Here is a 25,248-nt window from a genome sequence, read left to right as displayed (position 1 = left end):
CAACGCACCGAAGATCAGACTTAATAAAGAAAAATGCATTTGTCTCAGACGGTTGTATTTCTTATTCATAGTGGCTCGGCTCGCATCCTGCATGACGTGCGTTTAGCTTTAGAAAGGCCAGCGTCGCTTCTCTTTATTAACGTAGTAAATTTTACATCAGTCACATCATTCAAAAATTCAGAAGTGACAAAAATGCACACATTACTCAGGAAGTATAGATACGCTGATAAAAGTAGACGAACCGATTCAACCAATTTACAGGTTTTGTAATTAATCTAAATTAATCACAGATATCTATTTAGGTCATGACAAGCACATTAAAGATTTCAGATAAGTGAGTAGATACATTTTATATGTTGGAGAGGTCTTAATCTTTAAATTTCAGTCAGACTAGATGCAACCAAGCCGCATTGCTGCTCAGCTATCCTTTCACAAGTTAGATCCACGAGTGAGGGAAAGTTCACCATTAATTGTGCACATTTTTAATGAGTTATTTTTGCTGTAATTATTAAATCAAAATTAATCTGTTATTATGACAACTCTACAAATTTTTAAATGATATTAAAATGAGTGCGCGGTGCATCTTTGAGACAGCATGTTAGCAGCTCAGTGAGACTTGGTTTTGGTTTATTATTCACACAGAAGTCAAAATTTACATCCCACTCTGCAATGTAACTAAGAGGGATTTTTTTTTGTTCATTGCTACATCTTTTATGTCATTTTTGTCTGCCGTGCATCAAAACTAAAGTAAAAATTCTGTTTTGAAAATGTCATGAGTAGAGGAGTGCAGATATTTGTGTTCAGATGTAGGGAGGACAGATGAAGAAAAGCTAGAATATCAAATCGTGAGGTAAAATACAGATTTCAATCATTCACTTGCACACTGTCGTGCGGCGTTTGTTTGGAGCAGGCCAGTTGCTTCTTGGAGCTGATCCTGAGCCAGCTATTCCTAAACAATCAAATGGAAACTCAGCTTTTATGACTTGGTTGCTTCGACAGAACCACAGCAGTGATAAAATATGGTGGGACAGCTGGTAGTTACTAAACATAGCGTCCAGAGCAGCTTCAGATCGGACAATCAGGTTAGCCATTTTGTTGTTGCTTTGACTGTTCGGACCTCTTTGGTCAAATAGCTGAAACATGAGGGCCACACACCTGAGAAAATGACATGCATGCATTCATTTATTAGAGGGATGACTTCAGGACAGACAAGTTTCTAAACCAAGAAATGTCCAAAAAGACACTTTGATCGGATATTTATACTGTCTGTTATCATGTGAATTAGTTTTTGACAACTCAAAAAATGTGCTAACCTGCATTCAACCAGGAAATTAGAATTTGATTGTCATAACATAAAGATACAGATACATGATTAATCTTTTGCTGTAAGGGTGGAATCATTATGGAATGTAAAGACCAAGCAGGGGATAATTATGAAGGTCTCAGTTGGCGTCTGGTCATGATTCTCTCTCTTCCTGCCTCAGGCATGACTTGGTCTCAGGCTTGACTTGGTCTCAGGCTTGACTTGGTCTCTGTCTTGCCTTGGTCTCAGGCTTGCCTTGGTCTCAGTCTCGACTTTATCTCTGCCTTGAATTGGTCTCTCTTCCTTGGTCTCAGTCTTGACTTGGTCTTGCCCTGCCTTGGTTTTAGTTGTAGCTTGGTCTCGTCTTGCCTTGGTCTGAGTCTTGACTTGGTCTCGTCCCGCCTTGATCCCGGTCTTGGCTTGGTCTCAGTCTTGACTTGGTCTCATCCTAACTTGGTCTTGGTCTTGGCTTGGTTTTGCCAGGCCTTGGCCTTGGTCTTGGCTTGCTTTCTCTCTGCCTTGGTCTTGGTCTTGTCTTTGTCTTGGTACACGCTGATTAAGGTCAAGACTTGGTCTCAGTTTCGGTGGTCAGGATTACAACACTATCAGGTTGTGCTGAATGTACAAGATCTCTGGGTTCTGGCCCACAGTCGCCTGTGTGTTTCCTGCCTGCACAAGTCAGGATGTCTGTCGTGAAATCTATTCCCTTTATTGCTTCATAGTTAAGACTTAATGTAATCAAAATGTGTATCCATGATTAGATTGTTTTGTAATGGCTTTATTGACTTGGATGAGCTTCGTCTAAGACGTCACAGAAAGCACAGACACTATGTTCCTTTACTGGCATGGACCTGACAGGGATGTTGTACGGCAACTAATGATGTCGTTTTCTTGGGAACATGCTCACTTTCTAGTCAGCATTGAGATGTCTTCATTGATTGTCATAGGTCACACATTAAACTGTGCGAAAGGTTGAGAATATTTGCAGTATTTTAGCTTTAGCATAGGTTAACGGTGACCTAATCCCCACAACAAAGAGTCTCTCAGATTCTCTCATTGTCTGCTGGGAAAAAGATGTGAAAACCTGCCAACTACCAGAGCACGATATCCTCCCTGTTATCCCATTGTTTGTCTTCTCTGGGGTTACCCTGGCCTGCAGAGCTGTGATGACCTGCCTCTTCCACTGTGCTGAGAACAGAAGGGGGTTAGGCTCCGTGAACAGCCAACAGGCTATATCATTATTGTTCTCTCTCAGCCTCTACTGTCCAGAGAAAGAATGATAGGGAAGACAACCCGTGGAGCTGGTTGTCTGGTCCGCCAGACTGGAAGTTATATGCTTGATAATCAAGGATGGTGCGGTATGTTGGCTCACTTTTCAGTCAAAAGAGGTTTTGTTTTGTTTTTTTTTTTAAATTCCATTCTAAGTCACATTCAAACATTTTGGATCTGAATAGCTCAGAGAGGCAAATGCTTCTGATTGGCCATATTGACAAAGTAATAAGTAATCCTAGAGTAATCATAGAGTGCTGCAGGGATGATGTGTTTTTGGATTGCACCTGGAAGTTGAAAGTGTTGCTTTTCTATCACCATTTTTGAGGTCATGGTTTTGTTTCATTGTCCTTCATAGGCAGAAAAACTTCGCCAGCATTAAATAATAAAATAAGCCATCTAGTCTGAACCACCGACCTTACTTCAAGGGATGCACAATAATATCGGCACATCATCGGTAAGGGCAGATATTTGTCATGATTTAAATATATCTGTATTGGTCTGACGGCCAAAATCAAGATTCGTTTCTTCATTTTTACTCAGTTTTGTGGTTTTTAACTAAGCAAGAGGCTTTTCCTACTTTTCCTGAAATGAAGAAAATTCACTTTTTATGTGTTTTTCAGTGTAAACAAGATGTCAATATGTCAATTTGTTTTCTAAATATATATGTATGTATATACATATATATTTATGTGACATACCAATGAATAGCCAATTAATAGCCCGGTGTCAAACTGCCGCCGGGTCTCATATAATGGCCGAGGGTCTGACCTCATTTTGTAAAATAGACGCCTGTCTCAAATAAACGCCAGGTTCATTTAAACGCCTGGGGGCCATTATTTGAGATTAATTTTATCTTAGCTTGGTTTCATGTAAGATTTTGCAATTTATTTTAACTTGCCAGTAACTTATGTCACATGACGTTAGTGCACCGCAAACAGAAAATCTTCAAGCTCATGGTTCCATGCAAAAAAAAAAAAGATCTACAAGGTGATAACGAGTCGGCCGTCGGCGCGTTGTGAATGTGTAGATCTGTTATTTTGGCTGCATGAGACTGTCGTGGAAGTTGAAGTGTACGGGCCTCAAGTTGTCACGCCCCAAACAGAAACAGCACGAGTAACAAGAAGCATGGCGGATGAAAGTGAACGACCGGTGGATGAAGGGAACTTGGTGGAGAATAATAATAATGGTCCAGTGCTGGCCAGTTCCAAAATAAATAAAAGCCGTCGTGGTTCAGAGGGTGTCGGTCTGTCGCCACCCGTATGATGACTCAGTCCACATTCTTCCTCCCTGTTTGTCACCTGCTTGCCCTCGCCTCTCTGGGAGGAGCCACTGACTGGGGGCCACAGTTTTGCTAGCCATGGTTCTATATGTCAGCTTAGGCTTCATGCTCCCTGGAACATCGGAGGTTGATTTTAACAGATGTTTTCAGTTGACTATCAGTGTATTTTGGTCTATTTTGGTAGTCGCGCCAAGGGAAAGGGGAACTATGTATTACCACACTCCTGATCTGACTCGTAGGGTAGATGTTCTGAATCTGCTTTTGATTTCAACCAATTCTATTTCTAATTTAATATCAAGAAAGTTCCTGTAAAACAATGCAAACTCCAAATTTTCCAAATATTTGCTGAAAGGATGAATGTGGAAACCTGCCCATTTTATGTCTCTCTATCATACGTTCTCTGCATTTGAGAACTGTCACTGACCAAAAGTAAAGTGTCATCTTTTTTCTAAGTGACATTCCCTGGTCAGTACAGAGATGCTGTGGTTTGAACCTGGACAGATGTCCGTACTGTACGATTCTAGGGATGTGAACTCAACCACTCGAGCCACCGATGGTTGTCAATAAAGTTTTGTTTGATAGCACCGAGGAATTTGAAAAGGAAAGGGACGAAGAGGCTATCAAAGTTGAATGAGTTATCGAAGCCGATGTTTCTTTCAGCTCCGCTTTCAGTATGCATGATGACGACAGCTGACCAAAGTTTCTGACATGTCTGAAATTCATCAGGAGCAGCTGCTTGAACACAAGCACTGCCGAATGAAAACAAAATTCAGATGTCAAAATGTATCCTGCAGCTCAAATATGGGCCTTGAAACATAGGCTTACAGTGTATCCCCAGCTTCCCAAGGCTCTGGTCACAGGTTCAGTTTTTCTTCACGTATTCAAGCGTAGAAGCAGCAGTAAAAACCTAGGTGAAGCTCTGCAGTCTCACCTCTGAAGCCTGCCAGAACGGGAACTCGTCCATCCTCATTTGACTTTGAGACTGGTGCCGATGTGATGGGCTAGACCTCTGCGCCAGCATTACCTCAGTTCTCCTCTCCTTCCTCCAAGCGTATACACACACACACACACACACACACACACACACACACACACACAAAGACGGCTTTATAGCTGTATAAAGGGCTGAGTACTGGCCGTTTATGCTTCTGCACAGAAATGCATTATATTGACCCTATTTCTTATCGGGCTACTGACGTCATCTTGGGCCTGAAGCATTGCGCAAAATTTCCAGAATAGCTGCAGCATCAGTTGCGTAGGCATTTATTGCATATGCATTTGATTCATTTCGTCCTCCCATGCTTTTCCATAATTGGCCAAATGACAACAGTGGGTGCTGTGTGTCTTGGATGAAAACTATTTGTTTGCAGTTTTAATTCACAGCTTTTAGAAAAGGTTTCATTGATGCTTCAACAGTACGATTAATGATTGATAAAATCACACTGGCTCTGATACACAAACTCAGCCCTCCAAATGATGATGTGAGAACGTATTTATAGATTTAGCTTTATCATGTTAACTGCACGTCAATTGTAAAACTATCTGTGTGTCGGCAGGTATTTGCATTATTAATTTTTATTCATTCCCTTCTATCTTTGTGTATTTCTCTTTTTCCTTCCGACAGAAAGAGATTCAGGCCATGAGCCAGTGCCACCACCCCAACATTGTGTCTTACTACACCTCATTCGTGGTAAAGGATGAGCTGTGGCTGGTCATGAAGCTGCTAAGCGGTGGTAAGTAAATATACCTTCCATGGCACTCTTCCTCTATGAACGTACAGCCTTCAACATCTACCTGTCAGTCTGAATGCTGAGATACCAGAAAGATAAATATTTCAACAGTGCATTGCTGGCCATATGTCATGTCATGAGAGCCCCAAAATATTTGGCAGGGCATGTTGTGATGAGAGAAGGACGGCATGAAGAGCAGGGCTAGTTCCTGCTGATGCTATTTGTGATTGCAGGGAATGTGACAGCATTTATCCTCATTGTGTCCCGTGTTGTGAGCTGCAGCTCTTTCGTGGCTTTAACTCAATTGGGTGCAGAAGCTAATGACAGAGCAGAGTTAATAACAGCCTGCAGGATGGGCTCATGCTAACTATGTGGCAGTGCTACAATTACCTAGAGAGAGGAGCACCAGGAGGAGGAGGAGGAGGAGGCCACCATGGAGAAAAAGACCCCCATAGTCCAAGAATATATGTCTGATAGTCCATGGTGATGTTATTGGAATTACAATATGGTTATGGTCGGACTATGTCCAAATGGCATGAATTTGATTGAAATTAAATGTTACAATAAACATCATTAGAAATGAAACATTTTAGGGCACCAGTACTGAGCCCTGGAGTCGCCACAGAGACAAAGATAATTGTAATGAAGCCACAAGATATAACTTGTTTCCTCAATTCAATATTTATTGGCCACGAGGTACATTATGTTCCCATAATTTTGTTACTTTAGGCCATAGGATATACCTCGTTCCCTTGATTTAATTAATTCTTTGCCACAAACTGTAACGTGTTCCTTCAATTGAAATAGTAGCTCTAACTTGCCCAGGCAATTTCATTATTTCATATTTTTTGAATAAGCTATGTATGGTTGCCTTCATGGAACTAAATTTATATGTCAAAGCCTTAAACAAAAATCACATTCATCAAATTCAACATATCCTGGTTAAAAAAAGAAAATTGTATCTTTTTCTTTTTTTTTCATCCAATCATTTTGGTGAAAAAGAAGCCATCACTGTATATTTCATGAAATTTTTCTGTATGATGAGTTCTTACTTCCGTTTTTTCCAGTTAAGAATCTCTATATGCTAATTGGATCTTGATGCTGTTCTGAGGTGAAGAAAGAACAAGAAGAAGAACTGGTCTGTTTATAAAAAGCCAAGAAATTGCCTCTCATCCCTCTGCTAATCCTGCTTTCAGCCTCTCATTCTCTACACAGATACATGTGCACATTAAACATTCCCCCTCTGTTTCTAGCCTGCCTTGTTCCTCTCAGGCATCCAATGTAAACAAGCTCCTATTGTAAGCGATAGCTCTCAGGTGGCATGTCTGGCTCTCTAGGATACACTCCAATCATCAGCCGCCTGGCAGCTGGGCCTGGGGCACGGTGCCCACCACGGTGCACGCCTGCATATGGCCAGCCTCACAGCAGGGGCAGACACCACTTAAGATGGCCTCTCTCCTTCCACTTTATCCGAGTTCAACATGGGCCCTTGATGCTGAGTTTTATTGTGTGGGGTAATTAAATAACAGGCAGGGCGACGTCTGCCATGGCGACAGACCCCAGATGAGGTGGAGTTTATGGGCCACCAGTCCACGTGGCAGAGCAATCTCAAAGAACTCTTCTCTGGGCTAAGAAGTCTCCACCCACTGTCTCCATCCTGTCTTCTGCTGTTGAAAGACTGATAACAAGTTGGCCCATTGCCAGCTCTGAGTGGAATGTCACTGTTGACTATTGGTATGCTATGGCTGTTCCACTGGTGTATGGCATTTATAGATGGGGAGTGATACATCTTGCTGACGGACACCACTGTTCACTCACCAGTAGAATGAATTCAGGGTCAGTAGTTGCCAGGGTGCGACATGGAAAAATGTTCGAGTTGCTCAGCTGATTGGAACATTTTGGTAATAATTTAATTCCTCCACATATTTGATTTTAAGAGGAAAATAAGCCTGCAAATTGGATAAAGGCGACCACACAAGACAAACCTCTCACTGCTCTCAGTCAGCCGGAGGACCTTAACGCTGCATGCTGGGATTTACTGTCAAAATTCTAAAGCCTAAAGTCATGTTATACATCAGTGGGTGCTCCGAAACTTGCACAAATGGACTGAAAAGTTTGCAAGAGCAGTATCGGCTAGTTTCAGATCAATTCAGGAAATGCCTGAAGGTTCTCGAGTGTGCGTTACATGACTGAGGAGTTACAGGCCAAACCCTTTTTTTTTGTTTGTTTTTTAAACCTCACTGCAATGCTCCTGGTGGTCAACTTGCATATAGAACTCATGTCACATTTTCAACTCGTCTCATGGGTGTTGAGAGGAGATGTGAGAAGGTACCCTTTAGTTTCAAAACAACTCTGTCCATCAGTCTGTTCTCTGGTTGATGTGTTAATTGAAGAACCTTTATTTTAGAACAGCAACTTAGACCACATCATAGAGCTCATACCCCCCCCCCAAAAAAAAGAAAGAAAAGAAACTCTATAAAGCCCTGTATTTTTTTCAAGATTGCCTTCATTACTGGGAAATCCCTTCAAGGTCATTCAAGGTAAAGCTGAGTCCTGCGGTAGGAAAAGAAGGGCTTTTCCGGAAATTCCTGTTGTGAACGTGCCATATGAACTGTTGTGTTAGAGTTTCTGGTCACGGGACTGTATTCACATCAGAGAGACATCTGAGGAAACCACAGGGACAGAATATAAGTCATGCCAAAGCAAGCGGAGGAATGTGTTCCCGCAAGATTAATGCGCAGTCCTGCAGAGCTACAGTCTCTGCTACTGAATGCCAGCTTGAGTGGAATCAAGCTAAAAGAAGATTCTTATTGACTACAAATTTAGCGAATGCCCATAAACTTGTCACATCTTGATGTGGCCTGCAATTGTCGCCACAATGCTGACGAGGAGCTTTGATGGTGACTGAGTTTATTTAGACACAAAATTAAGACTATGGGAATCTAACGCACCAACTGGTCTCATGTCACATTTCGTTGTTTGCTCTCTACATCGTTTCTACCTCCTCATTGCTGAGAACCGTGGGCCAAAGCTGGTGATATGTTTCTGTTTTGTTTCTCTGTCTGTCCCATTCTCACGAACATAATATCTCCAGGATCTTCTGGAAATTTCTTTCAATTTGGAACAAACGTCCACTGGATCTCAATACTTATCTTAGAGGGTTTTTGATGATCAAAAGTCAAGTTCACTGTCAGAAACACCTTCTGGAAATTTCTCAGTATTTCACACAAACTTCGACCTCATGCAATATTTAACCCATTGTGCTAAACGAGACATCTCATAAATTCCGACAGGGACTCGAGGGTGAACCAAAAACCTTTTGGTGGCCAAAGACTCAGGCTGCTCTGACCTCATGGGTTGGTGGTATATGTCCCACTCTTCTGAATGCAGCATCTTGAGAATGCCTTGAGAGCATGTCTTCAAATTTCCCACAGTCATCCACTGGGACTGGAGGATGAACTGAAAACATTTTTGCGGTCAAAGGTCAAGGTGACTTTGGCAAGCTTACTTTGCCGTGGCATGCGACTGAAACGATGTATTTCATGCTTTGCTGCAGCCCCTCCCCATGCCCCACCCTCTCTCCTCACCTCCCAGTAACTTCCCTTGGCATTCCTCATTGGCCTTTAGCACAATTGGCACCTGCTCTCTCTCTAAACCCCTCTCCTTACCCACACCTTCTCCCTCATTCTTAAGCCTCCGACCCAAAGAAGAGATGGAACGATGTTACAAATTTAAAAGAGCCTGACTTTATAGCTTCACATTCTCATATCTCCCCTCTCATTTATATAAACTCTCCCCCCTTGATCATGGCAGGATGCCAAACGGTGTCATGTAGTTAGAGATGAGTCTTTAGATTGCTAACCTGTCATGAAGCATCAGCGTGTTGAAATGAGGTATGACGAGTTCAATCAGATGAATAGGAAAGCAGCTGACGAGGCTAGTATCTAACGATTCCCCAAAGCCCCACATTTTCCTGTGTGTGTGCGTGTGTGTGTGTAAAAAGGACCATCTTAGCTTATCAATCAATCTTGAAAAGTGATGACTACACACTTTGCTTTTTTTTTTTTTGCCTCTTCATCGATCCTTACCAGCTATCTGGTATTGCAGTCATTGTGTGTAGCTAACAACTTTTTAGACCGAGTCGAATGGGCAAGAAAGGCCACATCTAGAACCTTTTTCTCATGTAATGACTCCTTCATTTGTCGGCTCATTAGGACGACACCCACCCACTCCAGCACCTTACCCTACCTGTCACTTCCAGTCACTTCCTCACCTCCCTGCAGCCGTTTCAAGACAAGATGATGAACGTCAGACTGAAGCGTTGACAGAGTGTGGAGAAAAAAAAATTCAATAGTCTGCTGCTCTTTCTCAATGAGCTTCAAAGAGCTGTCACATTAGAGCTCTTGCCACACACTCGATTCGCTTGCTTGCATGTACCCCAGCTATCTCTCTCACACACATCCTCCTCTCTTTCAGCGTCTCTTATTCCTCACTGCTGAATCACATTTTCTACCGTGCGCTGCGACTGCACGAGGAACCCGTTGAACTCTCCTTCATTCTGTCTTCTTTCTCTGGCTTGCTGCCTCGCGGTGTCTTTCTGCAATCACACCCAGAGTCTCAGGTGGCAGCGAGTGCTCGGTGGACTGCTGCAAGGCGAGGACATCCTGAAGTAATCGAGCAAATATATGTCTTTGTACCCTTGGCCTGGCACAGTAGCTGAAACTAAAACAATCAATTTAGTCCTGGAATTGTGTCACGAACAGCACTCGGGGACCTTGAAAGGCCATTTCCAGCTTTTGTTTGTGAACACTGCTCAGTGTGTATGCGCAAGAGAGGGCGAGTCAGTCAGACAGTGTGGCAGAGTGATGTTTGTGTATCGCCGCGGCACAATACAGCTCGTCAGGAAAAGTGGCTTTTCTTTTCGCTCCTCTGCTTTGTTCCCATTCAACCGTGTCGCCCAAAATTTCTGTTGCACCTCTTTTCAGAGAGTTGTTCTTTATTTAGAGTTCAAAGGAATTATACGCTGACAGCAGTCTGACTTGTATGCAGCAGGAGCCAGGCGGAGGCATGCGTGATGACCTGTCGCCAGGCCAGGTCAGTGAGCAGAGCGGCGGCGCTCCATTCAACCAGGGCAAGTGAAGACAAATTATATTAATGAATTAAGTGTGAGGGTGGATTTAATTGGAACATCTCTGGATTTAAATGAAGATCATTTGAACAGAAACCTTCACCTTTACATGAGGCCTCAAATTATTTCAAAATCATGAGACCCCATAAATGTCATCTAATGAGTGGCTGAAGTCACCATGCTGTTTGCTCTCTATCTCTCCCTCTGTGTGTCTCTCACACACACACACACACGCACACACACACACACACACACACTGTATAGATGTGTATTTACCCTCTAAATGAATGTGCTGATCTCTCCACTCCACCACTGGTTTGTTTTGCCATGGCCAAATTAAAAGGTCATCGTGAAGTGTTTTTGTTCAAATGCTGCAAAATTATTTGTTTTCTTCTTCAATAAAAGTAACCAAATTGGAACAGAGGAAAAGGTCTGGGTGTTGTGTGTATTTGCTAGATTTAAGCAAACATTTTGAGATTATATACGAATGATCTGGGTTGAATCTTGCTTTGACAGTAAAGGCTATCCCGAGGTGACTTTCTCACAGTCTGAGCCGATGACAGCGATGAAGTTCCTGCATCTGATGTAGAGTTCTGGACATCACTTGTGTTCCCCGTGACGTTGAAACATGACATCGTTGATCTCTCCATTTTCATTAACCGCCTGTCCTGTCTGTGTTTGTCTCAGGCTCGGTGCTTGACGTGATCAAGCATATCATCTCACGAGGCGAGCACAAGACAGGCGTCCTGGATGAGGCCAGCATAGCCACGGTGTTAAAAGATGTACTGGAGGGTCTGGAGTACCTGCACAAGAACGGTCAGATCCACAGGTAATGACAATTCACGCTTCTCCACACGAGTGCTGCTTTCCATCCTCACAAAGAACGGGGACTTTATCAGAGTTGGCCTTGAGAGTTTATGGAGCAGAGATGTTTAACTCCTCTGTTGCTCTCCACAGTTGCTCTTGTAATAGACGTCATGCTAATATTGTGCCCTTGTAGCCATGGCGACAGGGGGTATTTTGGAGTGTTCACACATTTTTGTGAGCACAGTCATTCAGATACAGAACATTATAAAACTTAATACCTCATAACTTAAACCAGAAAGTCAGATGGCATGACCAGGGGCAGTTATTTCAGGCTCACAAAAGTGATGGTCTTCATTTATACAGCCTTCATCCGTGGGTTTTTGGACCCCCTCCCCCCGCCCCCCCCCCCCCCCCCGGATGAATTTAGTCCCCTAATATTGATCTCATACTTCATATCCCTACTTCTTAATTAATACACACATTGTCTGGAGGAACTGTAATAGAAATGAATTCATTAAATACGTGTTGACATGCAACTTCTACTCAGTATGTAAAACATTAAAGCTATTGTGGATCAAATTTTGTTTGAGTCCCGGCTCCAGCACGGGATCTTTCTGTGTGGAGTCTCCATGTTCTCCCTGTTCCTGTGTGGGTTCTCTCTGGTACTCCAGCTTCCTCCCACAGTCCAAAGACATCAAGAGGGGACGAGGCTGATTGATGCTCTAAATTGACCGTAGGTGTGACTGTGAGTGTGAATGGTTGTCTGTCTCCATGTGTTGGCCCTGTGATGGACTGGTGACCTGTCCAGGGTGAACCCCGCCTCTCGCCCGTAGCCACTGGGATAGGCTCCAGCCCCCCCGCAACTCTTAACAGGAACAAGCGGAAGAAAATGGATTGATGGATCAAATTTTGATGTAAAAGAAGGTCCCTTACAGGAAAGCTCTCACCAAATCAGTTCTCATCATAATTATCAAGCTTATCACTCCCTGGTGAATATCTGCATTTCACTCTAGGCTGCGTCATTTGTGGTGATATTGTGGCGATTATCCTTCATTGCCAGTGGAATGTATACTGCACATCCTCTATTGGAAAGAGCCGGGTACTTCCTGTTAGCCCTCTGCCTATCTCTGAACCCATTGGCTAAGCTGACAGGTTAGCCTCTGACAACAAGAGCCAGTATTTCAGGGTGTCCGGTGTAGGCAGCGGACATCTGATCCAAGACTTCGTTGTTCCATTGGCCTCTCATTTTTTTACAGTCTGTATAGCAACTTGAGACTTTTGCATGGAATTGAAAGATGATGAATACTAGTGGATTGTTTGAAAAGTACCTGGTTTATGCTCATAACAGTTTAAAACCATGACAATGGTTTTGTTTATGAATGCACTGCCATTTTTTGAACCTTGTATTTTGGCCAGTGCTTTCCCTCCCTTTTGTAATCCACGCCGACTGCTTACGTGGACGCAACTGAGGCTTGTTAAAACAAGATTGGTCAAGGCTACTTTCAGAGGGAAACCAGAAGCTCTCCTGTCCCCACATTTTCAGTTTACCTACAGATTCTTTATTTATATACAGAGATTAGCCCTCTGCTAACATGAATGTGGATAAATCCTTTAATCGCGTGGCTCCTAAAGACTTCCTCGATGTTATCAGACTAAATGGGTCATTCTCACAGCGACTCGTCATTTTGTTGGGGTTGCATGGCTCTCAGATTGATTTATCCCCCGTTTTAAAGCCAAAAAAAGAAACAACAGAGTAGCCTGCAGCAGATGATCCACACTGTGATTTTAATTTTATTCAGTACTCTTAAGATAATAACAATTAAGTCATTTTTAGAAGTATTCATCATGTGGTTTAATGCAAAGTGCAACGTCTGTATTTTCCTCAGATCAGACTCATGACCGTCCCAAGGAAATGGCTTTGGCAGACAGTCACTTTCACTCTTAAAAGGTCAGAGTTGTTACTGGGATCTATGTAGAGATGAGGCCATATACTTCCTCAATGAGGCCGCGACAAGTGTTCCAGAACAAGAAGCACGAATGACATGTTTATGGCCCATTGCTAAAGAAGACTTATCAATACAAAAACCAAAAATATCCTACAAAGTTCTACACAGGGAAAGTGCATAGCCATGCCAGTATGTTACAACCTCTTCTGAGTGTGTAGGACTTCCACTTCTGGACTGTTTCCGAGTCATTGTATGAATATGCATTAGTGGAATGTGTCAAGGGCTTTGCGTGCCGCAGAAAATGTGATCCCGAAAGCTCTCCTCTAAGCCAGTTCAAGACCCGGTTAAGTCGCTACACTCAAGCTGCTCCAATGAACCCTTCCGACACGCCGCTGGAGAAGCCGTCACAATACCTCCTCTGTATTTAATATTCATTGCTCATTTTCATACTTCTCATTTGTTTCTCCTCTGGCACACCCATAGGCCGGGACAGGCTACGTCTGTAAATAATTCATGTAGCTTCTTGGCTTGTTTAAGTGCTTTCAGAGCGGCAGGGAAGTGATTGATAACTTGATGACATGGTCGGATGTGTGTAGTTTTGTAGATGGAACAGTGATATCATCAGCTCATTAAACAGAGAATGACTCTTAATCCTTAAAAGTGCTCTGTTCTTTAGACGTGGAACCAATTAGAGCTGTTTACACACAGCTCCACTAATTAAGAGGAAAATTCACTGCAACGTTCCGCTGCACTTCAATATCCATGTTCAGCAGCACAGTGTGACAGGGTTATCGGTCAGTGCCAGAGACAGAAATATTTCTCCTCTCTGCTCAGTCTAGGGAATCACGAATAGATCATTCATTCATCACTCCTGTCCAACCTTCAAGGTTTGACTTGTGAGAAAGAAACGATTGCAGTCCCTCAGGGCTGAGAGGAGAGAAACCTTGGCCTCCTTGTTGATTGCTGTCTAAATGTGACCACATGGCCCTGTATGCTCTCCCCATGTAAAGCTGGATCATATGAGTCGGAGCCTCGGGCCAAGGGGTTATGGAGAGAATGAAGGAGAAGTAGAGGGAGCGTTACATCCAGCTTTCGGAGGGCAGGAAAGCAATTAGAGTCTTGCGGCCGGCGTTGTGTTAGACTCAACCAGAGACATTTACCACAAACCAGTAAAGTGCTCCACCTCCTCTCACAGCAGCTTGGAAAGTCTGTGATTCAAAGGTGACACTTGACCTCCAAAGCCACCACCAGCACTAGACCTTCATGACACAAAACTTGATATGAAGTGTAGTTCTGCTGGTTGAATCTTAAAAACATCATCCTGCTCGTTAATTACAGAAAAGCTCCGTTGACAGCTGTGATCTTACTCTTGCGGCGAGCTCCCTGCGTGTACGCTATTCATCTCAGAAACCTCACGTCTTCTGAGGCTTAGCCCTGTGAATTACTTGGTATGCACTGTGGCGTAGTGATGATGGAGTGAGCGGCTGCGGTTATGTTTCCTCTCTGATTGTGGCTTAGAACAGATATGACATAGAAATCAGACAAGAAATGGAGAAGGTTTTTTTTCGCGGTTCAACCCCTCTTTTACAGTCCTGTTAGAGTCGCAGGATGTGATGTCACAGAAGGTGACTCAGTGGAGCCGAGAGGTTCGATGGCTGCTCGAATGAGAGGGATAAATCTAGTTGACAGTTTCATACCACCCCTGTTCCCACCTGGCTCTCACCATCATCCAGTAATATCTTTCTATGATGTTGCTGCATGACTAGCAGGAGTTGAGACCGCCCCCCCCCCCACTCTCCCTCCCACTCTTCCTCCCCCTCCCCTCTGCTCCACTACAGTATTTCTTTGAACTTGTATGGTGCATTGTGCCACCACCACCTCCTCCCTCCCTCGCGTCTCTCCATCCCTCCTCTCCCTCCCTCCTCTCCCTCTCCTGTGAATGTTAATGAGCATTACAGTCTGCTGCAGTGAACCATAGCCTCCATGTGCAGGGAGGGGCGTAATCACATCGCCTTGATCACTCTTTGAACGATGCATCTTCAGCGGGTTGCCTTTTCAAAGCATGTTAAATTAGAAATGCACCTAAGTAGAACCTTGGAATATGTCCGATTGAATTTGTGAAGAGCAGAAAGCAGCGTGTCGTGATCTCTCGTCGAGACAAACATCAAGAGCCTCAATGTTCTCATTCATGACTATAAGTCCTACTTTCAAACCTCTTTTTGATGTAAAATTAAGCTTAACTCCATGAACTCAAGAAGTCACCTATTAATGTGTCAGTCAGACAAAAACATTACCCCTGCAGCCCCTCATCTGTAATTCAAATGATCGGTGAGTGACCCGATGGATGCTTTGATTACCACATCAGAAAGGCTGGGTCTTGTCAAGGAGCTCATTACATGATACTTTTTGCATCATGATACAATTTGATGACGATATAATGCAATACAGCATACCATACATATTACAATCCTCTATTTAGTTGGCTGAAAACTTCAAAACAGCTGAAAATGCTTGCCATGTAAATTACATTATATTAGTAACTTAACTGAAGAATTCCAAACTATGTAATTCAAAATTTCTACCCGTTAATTATAACAATATTTACATAGTTGCTCAGTTAACTTCCCTCTCCCTGGCCACATTGACCAGCTGTGACTGGGGGATCCCGAGGCATTCCCAGGCCAGCGTGGATGTAGTCCTTCCACCTGGTCCTTGGTCTGCCCCGCAGCCTCCCTTCAGCTGGACATTGCCTGGACACCTCCAAAGGGAGGTGGCGTCCTGACCAGATGTCCGAATCACCCTAAGTGGGTCCTTTGACACAAAGTAGCAGCAACTCTGCTCCCAGCCCCTTGCGGATGACCGAACCTCTCACCTTCTCCCTGAGGGAGACGCATTTTGACCACTCGTATTTGTGATCTTATTCTTTCAGTCATGACCGCAGATGAGATCAGGAACAAAGACTGACCGGTAGATCAAGAACTTTGTCTTCTTGTTGAGGTGTCTTGACATCACCACGGTGCATTCCAGCAAGCACAAAACAACTCCCGCTGCTCCCATTGTCCGGCCCATCTCACACTCCCTAGTCCCCTCACTCTAAGACACTCGCACTCTTGCACTTGTTCTAAGGACTCATTTCCTACCCGCTGACAATCAAACATTTTCCATCTGAGAACTGTGGCGTCAGATTCAGAGCCACCGATCCTCATCCCAGCCGCTTCGCACCACATCATCCACAAAGAGCAGCAATTCATTCCTCAGCCCGCCGAGCTGCAAACCACCGCAACCACAACTACTCCTTGAGATCTTGTCCAACAACCCTCTGTAATATGACATCATCTGCCATAGTGTCATATTTAAAATAAAGTGCAAAGAAATTCTTGTTGCACACAATTAACATTAATACACTGAGATATGTATCTGCCATAGCATGCATGGGTCCTAAGTTTATCATGATATATCAATACCAGGGCCCACAATATTGATGTGGTTTCGTTGTGGAGGGTCTCAACATTATCACTTTAATTGCATAGTCCGACTGATTAGTTATTTTTTTATCCAAAAAGTGAATCAGAAGCGACACAATAACCATTAATTCCTCACAAAACCCTTCAAAAACAACCTGTAAGCAATCCTAGTGGCCAGTCCACGAGGGACAGTAGTGTGTAAATGAGGACAAGTATTTTTGGGATGGTGCCAGGGTGGTTGTCTTCTCTGCACCACCTCCTTCTCCTCTCTCTCCTCCTTAAAAAGCAACATCTCCAATTACCTGAGGTTATCTACGTCGCAGAATATTGATAAAGCACGAGTAGTGAGGTACTGTGACCTGATGTCCATCAGCCGGGATGAGCCATGGTAGAGCCGCGGAGCATAGACGTCCGTATGTCTCTGGCTGCTGGATAGTCAAAGCCATCAGCGATAACTGTCATGTCTGCTCCTCATCCACGTGTCATCATCATCATCATCATCATCATCATCATCCCCACCGTGACAGTTACATAATTGAGCTTGTCTAGACATAAAAGTTGTGTCACATGTACAACACAGACTGCTCCCAATACCCAGTCTGACTCTGGATAGTTTATCCACCTTGCAGTGGGAATCGTTGGCAATCTATGGTCCTAATATGTCACACATGCTGCATTCCACCACCCCACCACCCTCCACCCCCCCAGGCCGGTCCCTCCCTGCCCCTGAGATCTTTTAGTTGTGCTCATAGTGAAAGAGGCCTCAAGTATTCAGCAACAAAGATGTGAACTCTGACCTGGGAAGTGCCTCTCGCTTAATACTACATTTTAATGATCTAAAGAAAGCAGCATACATATCTCTCTCACTCACTCACTCACTCACTCACTCACTCACTCACTCTCTCTCTCTCTCTCTCTCACTCACTCACACACACACACACACACACACACACACACACACACACACACACACACACACACACACACAGTATTGGATGTCTCCACATAGGTAGAGCAAGTATGCATTGCATAATGTCACCATGAAGGAGACAAGTGAGGCTTTCTTTCGTAGAAGCTATGTCATGTCTCAACTCAAAACCAGAGATATTTTTACATTCATTGAGACCATTTCTGTTACTGGAAGAGCTCTTCCAGTGTCTGTGAGGAGAAGTTGTACTCCAGTGCCCCCTACTGGTGGCAAGATGAACTACTTAAATGTTGAGATTTGTTCTCTTGTGTCTTGACAGTTTTAGGTGGTGCTGTCTCAGGCTAATTTGAGCTAGCCTAATCTATTCAAGGCTGACAGTGTTCTAGGGATGTACCACTTTAGCGTATTTTGTCTGCCGTACATTCACTTCCTGAAAGCTGCAACTGCATAAAGAGCTAACTGTGACACTCAGCTATCATTACTTTTCATTTCCTTGCCGTTTCGCTTGACCCTTCGACTTTTAACTCCAGAAGTCTGTTGCCATGACGACTGTCTGGCTGGTGAAGACGGCAGTATTCATTCTGTGTGGCAGTCGGCGTTAGTTTTGTGTGTGCATATGTGTGTGTATGTGAGTTAGCAAAAAAAGAAAGAAAGAAAAAGGTGCAGACAGGCAAGTCAGACAGGCAGCAGTCCCTCCCGAATCCTCTTATCACTGCCAGAGGAGGCTGGACAGGGATGAACAAATTAACTACAGTGTGTGTGTGTGTGTGTGTGTGTGTGTGTGTGTGTGTGTGTGTGTGTGTGTGTGTGTGTGTCGCTAATAACGTCTGGAAATGAAAAGCAAGCCCAGAGTGCAGATAAAAAGCTTCAAAGTTGTTTAGCTGTATAAAGAAGGAGAGAAGAGCAGAAAATCTCAAGTTTTATTGAGTCGCTAGCCAGCAATCAAGTAAACAAGAGACGCTCCATAAGCCTGTTTAAAACTTGTAATTCAACTGTAAAGTAATGTTTCCAACTGGATGATAAAAGAGCCGTGTATATTTTTATGATATTGAAGCTTTACACAAGTTTTCTGCACATAGAAGTATGCACTTTTACACCACAGAGCCATGTAGCCTTTTATACACATCATTTTTAACATTAAATTAACAATTTGTTTGCTTCAACTAAAAGTTTCTTTACTTTTAATGTTCTCCATTTGATCCACTTTTCTTTGACGGGTCCGCGATCGAGGTATTCGTCTGTTTAACATCCAAATTCTTGACTTTCAGAGACCTTAAGGCGGGAAACATTCTTCTCGGGGATGACGGATCAGTGCAAATAGCAGGTATTTGGCTGCAAGGCAACATCACCACCTTTTCACTATTATTCACGAGTCACTCGCTTCAGGTTTGAAGTTGCTGAAAAACTCCATCGCCCTGTTCTGTCACCTCATTTAGCCTTGGTACACTGCAGCATCTTCTGTGTGTTTTAGCACAGGAACAAGTTTGTGGAAAGAAATTCACATTTATGGATTTTTGTGTGTGTGTGTGTGTGTGTGTGTGTGTGTGTGTGTGTGTGTGTGTGTGTGTGTGTGTGTGTGTGTGTGATTTTCCCCTTGCTTCCTTCCTGCAGATTTTGGCGTTAGTGCCTTTCTAGCCACAGGTGGTGACATGACTAGAAATAAAGTGCGTAAGACGTTTGTGGGAACTCCTTGCTGGATGGCCCCAGAGGTCATGGAGCAGGTCGGTAACCATGGCAACACGAAGACCGAAGAGCCAAATAAGGGTTGTAGCTGTAAACAAGTTTCTTAAAGATGTCAAAGCGTTTGAATTTCCTTATGTGCGATACTGAGTAAGAAATTCATCAGGACAGATAATGTCATTTAATTTCAGTTAACTTATTTGTTTGTTTATTTTTTTTTATTCATTTTTGAGGCAATTATTGTACCGGGGAATCTTTCACCATTGCAACCTTAAATGTAATTTATTCACGATCAATGAAGTTCAAGTCAGTCTTTTCTGTTAATTTTGGATTGATATTATCTTAACATTTTACCGATTTTCTACACTTCCAGCTACAGATCCTAGTCTCTGGTATCAGTAAACATCAGGGCAACATCTGCTATAAATGTGGGATTTTACCTCTTCAATTATTCCAATTTGAAATGACAAAATGAGCCTTTTTTTTAACTCAAAAGCCATGTATCATTTTGTAATAGCCCTTTCATACATTTGAATACAAGGTTAAGCTAATTTCTCTCTCCTCAGGTGAAGGGTTACGATTTCAAAGCGGACATCTGGAGTTTCGGTATTACCGCCATCGAGCTCGCCACAGGGGCTGCACCTTATCACAAATACCCACCAATGAAGGTCAGAACTCTGAAGACCGTCAGCCTAAAAATGTTTTTTTAATGACACAGAGCGAATGCACAGTCAGCTCTGTGGATTGAGTCGGAATTTTGGTGATTTTTTTAATTTTTTTTATTTTTTTTCAATGTTTCCTGTGTTTTCAGGTCTTGATACTGACGCTGCTGAACGACCCTCCGAACCTGGAGACTGAAATCACAGACAAGGAGACGGTGAAGAAATACGGGAAATCCTTCAGGAAGATGATCTCGTTGTGTCTACAGAAGGACCCCGAGAAAAGGTGTTTAATGTGTTTATAGAGAAAATAAAAAACCCATGTAGAAACATGTTCATGTTTTTACCTCAACTGAACTTGATGGCCAATATTCCAATGTCATCTTGGTTGTCTCTTCATCTTTGCTTGTCACCTGATGAGGAGACAAAAGGGATATGATTGATGGGATTTTCTTAATGGAAATTTAAAAAAAAAAATTGTAAACATTCACAATGTTTAGATGTGTTTTTCAGTCCACAAATATCACAGAGAACACCGACGATCTCGGATATCGCCGAAAAAAACCCAAAACATCGTTCAACACTGCCATTTACATTTAAAGAGCATCTTTAATTGCAGACAGCTGCTTTACAGTTTATAGAACTCATGAACATGATGACAAACAACACATTCATTTTGATTAATTGATTGATTATTGATTATATTACACAGTAAAACTTAACACACCTGTGTGCCTAAAATCTGACTGATTTACATGTTTAAATTAAATATTCATATGTAGGTGCATTTCTCAATTCTGTATGTATTAATTTCACTTACTCAGGTGACCCACCAGCCTGAGACATGGTTTCATGTCTTCAAAACAAGTTAAAACACAAATTCTGATGATATATCTTTTTTAATGTTTTGTTTTTGAGCACAAACTGATCAAATTTTACCACTTCAATGAGTCGGGGCTAAAAATAGAGGAGGAAGGTTCATCTGGACCTTTGACCCCATGTGTGGCTTTAGCTAATAAATAGAGAGCGTTAATATTTGGCTCGTATTGTCGATGGTTGTTATGGCCATCTTTGCTTTTAAACATAGAAAAGTGTTCTGAATGTATGGAAACGAAATATATAACGAAAATACTTAAATGCATGTCATGGCCAAAATTGATACATACCGATTACCTTTTTTAATTTCGATTAATTAAACCAAAAACCTCTTAAAAACACATTACAGCTTCAACCGTCTCACCCCTCCTGTGCCGGGTGTCAAATAAAGACAGCTAATTATTGGTCAATCTGCTGTCTTTCAGGCCCACATCTTCAGAGTTGTTGAAGCATAAGTTCTTTCAGAAAGCAAAGGTAGGTGTTTGAGCTCCCCGTGGGCCTCCAGACTGAATCACAGTGACTCAGCACCTTCCCTGTTGATGAATAAAGGAGTGATTTAAACTGAAGCTGCTCTTTATCAAGCTCCTTTGATGCGACTAAAGGATTTAAAATGTGAGAAGACCAAAGAAAATAAATACAAAGAATGTAAAGGAATGAAAATAAACCAGATAATATCTCACTCTCTCCCTCTCCCTGAGGTGTTTGTGTGAGTCAGGCTTTTTCTTCTTACTTGGCTCAATATATCAATGTGTCCGACCCAAGTTGAGGTCACTGCAGCATTCCTCACATTATTGGCCGTGCAGAGCTGCTTCTAACAAAAGCAGGGATAAGCAGTCGAAGTCCAGCCTCTGGCTTTCTAGTGCCCTAGCAACCGGAACAACAAGAGCGCTGGCTCAGCACAGCTCCCCCCCCCCCCCCTCGTTACCCCCTTAGGCCAAACACAACCTGGTTTGATGGATAGGACTCTGGTCAAGAGACAAGAACTGCAATACTTTATGTTATCAGCAGGGGGCAGGCTTTATCACCACACATCTGGCATGAGCTGTTGCTGTTCAAACAGCTGAAATCTCTACAAAACCTGAAAAATCTGCTCCAGTTTCATCACCTGTTTGCAAAATGAGTTTTATCGAAATTCAAATCTGATGCTTGAGTGTAGAAATGTACCAAAACATAACCAAAAATCCTTCATTTCTTCCTTCTTGTGACAGACTCACGAGTATTTACATGAGAAGTTACTTCAGAGAGCTCCGACAATAACAGAGAGGTCGAAAAGGGTGAGTGTGAAAATACATGCTAGATTTGATTTTTTGCTACCAAAAAAGATCCCAAACTTACTTCCTGTTGTTGTATGTGTGCATCAGGTACGTCGAGTGCCGGGTTCCAGTGGTCGGCTCCATAAAACCGAGGATGGCGAGTGGGAATGGAGCGACGATGAGCTGGATGAAGAAAGTGAAGAAGGCAAAGCTGCTGTCGCTGCCTTAAGGGTGAGGAGAGAAGCTGTTTCTCTTTCATATCCACACATTAATTGATGCTTTAGTCCACATGTCTTGTGTCTTTTTAATGTGACATTCTCATGTCTGTGCGGTAGCATGCTCGTATCTCCACTGAGTGTCTCCTGTATATGTCTGTGTCATGTTCTATCTGATGGCCAAGGAGCAGCACGTGAAGCCTGTTGGCGCCCCCAGGCGACAAGTGCGCTTCTCCTACCCACTCGAGCTGCCTGCGTCCAGGGTTGTTCAGTTACCACCACAATACAGATGGCATTCCCATAACAAGGAAGGACTCTCACTGCTGCATGTGTTAGCTAAGGGATGACATCACACCTGAGGAAGAGGAGAGGATGATATTAGGTGGAGGAAAGGGCAGATGTGAAAGGTTTACCCTCACAGCAGGTCTACTTCAGGTTACTTGAAAGCTCTACGCACAGAAAAGCTCTTATCCTTCAGACAGTAGCCACTTTGTTCTACTCTTACATAACCTCACACTAGAAGACAACTCGTAATTACCAGAAGAAGTTACGCAATGGGCTTGTCGAACAGAGAAGTCAAGCCAGATCATTTTGAAGCATGCTGCAGATCACATGTGAGCGGAATTTGACCCCCAAGTTCACCTCGTCAGAGGCCATTAGCCTGGACTTAAGGCCTCTCTTTACAACAGCAAACATACTTTGGGTCGTGGGAAAGGAGCAAACGTGCCTTTTTTTTCTTTTGAAGCGCTCTATCAAAACACATCTAGGAATACAGTTGATCGGGACACAGTTGATATTTGTAATAAAAGGAGTGAGTTACCATTCCTGGAAGCCATCTGTATTTACGTTTGTTTCTCTCTAAGTCTATTTTTTTTTTAATTTATACTGACCAAATCACATTTAATCAAACTGTAAATGATCTTTAGTTGGAACACTAATGATCATACAAGAATTTGAATTTGATTTAAGCTGCTTTTTTTTTCTTCTTTTCTTATGGGCGACTTGTAGGCAAACTGAACTTTGAAGAGTTTGTTAGAAATATGCAGAGATTTTAATTGAACGTTCAGCAGTGCAGCTGCGTATTTCCTGTCTGTGCTTTTAATGGACTAATAACAGGGTTTATACGCCGAGAGTCACTGAATTTGAAAATGGTTTTATAGGTTTTTTTTTTTCAGAAAGAAAAAAAAATTGGATACATCATGGAAATTTCCAAGAAAAACATATGTTTCTCTCTCATATTGTTTCACTTGAGGACATTTATCTAATTACCTAGTTTGTATTTAATTTCCCTCTAAAATTTGGCTGATAAATTTTGACATGGATTCCTTGTTTCGTTTTTCACGTGTAAGCGGACATTTTGCGGGAATTACCGGTCATGGAGATGAAATGTTAAAAGTGCGTATGAACCCTGTAATGAACACGCCGTCGCTTCCTCAGTTTGTCTCCTCGTGGGCCTGCGGGGTTTCTGTCTAAATCTGTTCTTCCTCACTTGCTTGTTTTTGTTTTGTTCTGTTTTTTTCACAGCCAAATAGTTTGAACGTATAATTGTGTGCCGTCCCACTGACCTTTGCTGCTTTGAGTTTTTCCAAATCTAAAAAAGAATAATTGAACTGAAGCATGTTTATTGTCACTCGTTTACATGAAATCCAGTCACCGTGAAGGGTAATGTGGTCAGAAATCCCACTTACGGTTTGTGTGTAATTTACCGTATTGTACTGAGAATAAGACAACCCTAATTTTTGTATGCATTTCCAAGAAAATGACACCATGTTGTATTCAGAACGATACGGTTTGTCTTGTTTGTAAAAAATAAAAATGTTCATTTATTGCTTGTCCTTCACATTATACAAACAACAAAGCAATGTCCATGATCCATTAATCCCTTGAATCCATTATTTCCATTTAGCATCTGAGTAATTATAATCTGGCTCAATCTGGAAAAAGTCTCAAATACATTCACCTATATTTTAGCTACATTACCAACAATCATGCCATCACTACTGTGATTTGTACCTCAATACATGCAGGATTACTACCGGTAATACCTGAAAGAGGGTGCTGACACTTCATCTGAATGAGAAAAGTAAACGAGTGAGCAGTTTTAATACCTCACTTCCTGTGTGTTCTTTGCTGCTGTTGATGCTTTGCTGAAGCCGCGCAAGAAAATGCCCTGGTGCGTTATCTTGTTTTTGTTTTTAATTCTTTTTTTTTTATAACAGTCACCGAGAGTGAAGGAGGGATCGCAGAATTCCGAGGTGAGTTCTTCACACTGGAACATCCATCCATCCACCAGGTGGCGCTACAGCTAATCTGCTTCAAATTTAAATGGATTGTTACTTGGCTCATTTCATGTCCCTCCGCCAAGTGTGGTGAAAATCGAATAGTTTTACGTAATCCTTCGAAAAGACAAACAAATAACTAGAAAAGTACATACTGTTTTTGGGGGAGGGGGGGTTTGGCTGATATCTGACAAGCCAATATTTTATCAATAATTTTGCTGATAACAATGATTTGATGTCATATAGAAACACGTTTATAGGATATTCATGTTTTGTTCATTCTGAAAAGCACACAAAAACAATTTGTCTGATCTTTTAAAAAAAACAAACTGATACCTGCCGATACCGATGACAAACAGGTGCCAGCGTATTGCTAAGAAGAAGTATCCGGATACATTGCAATAATGATATTTTTTCCCACCCCCAACT

The 25,248-nt window shown here is 42.5% G+C and overlaps 1 protein-coding gene across 2 annotated transcripts in view; it reads left to right on the top strand.

The window, feature by feature from the left end:
* Positions 1-25,248, top strand: part of oxsr1b (oxidative stress responsive kinase 1b) — a 43,515-nt gene that overhangs the window by 10,098 nt on the left and 8,169 nt on the right. The window contains exons 3-13 of one of the 2 annotated variants that reach the window (XM_086192143.1): positions 5,479-5,587; positions 11,400-11,541; positions 19,126-19,181; positions 19,469-19,578; positions 20,104-20,205; positions 20,349-20,482; positions 21,498-21,546; positions 22,281-22,346; positions 22,434-22,556; positions 22,726-22,803; positions 24,760-24,795. In XM_086192143.1, the coding sequence (XP_086048269.1) occupies positions 5,479-5,587; positions 11,400-11,541; positions 19,126-19,181; positions 19,469-19,578; positions 20,104-20,205; positions 20,349-20,482; positions 21,498-21,546; positions 22,281-22,346; positions 22,434-22,556; positions 22,726-22,803; positions 24,760-24,795 (1,005 nt within the window). The remainder of the gene's footprint in view (positions 1-5,478; positions 5,588-11,399; positions 11,542-19,125; positions 19,182-19,468; positions 19,579-20,103; positions 20,206-20,348; positions 20,483-21,497; positions 21,547-22,280; positions 22,347-22,433; positions 22,557-22,725; positions 22,804-24,759; positions 24,796-25,248) is intronic. The other variant, XM_086192144.1, reaches the window with a different exon arrangement.

Source organism: Aulostomus chinensis, chromosome 21 (genome assembly GCF_037954235.1).
Source record: "Aulostomus chinensis isolate RoL2024-O1b breed Wild chromosome 21, RoL_Achi_v1.0, whole genome shotgun sequence".
NCBI classification, from domain to species: domain Eukaryota; kingdom Metazoa; phylum Chordata; class Actinopteri; order Syngnathiformes; family Aulostomidae; genus Aulostomus; species Aulostomus chinensis.
Note: the sequence above shows the minus strand (reverse complement) of the source record. Positions and strands in the feature narration are given on the sequence as shown.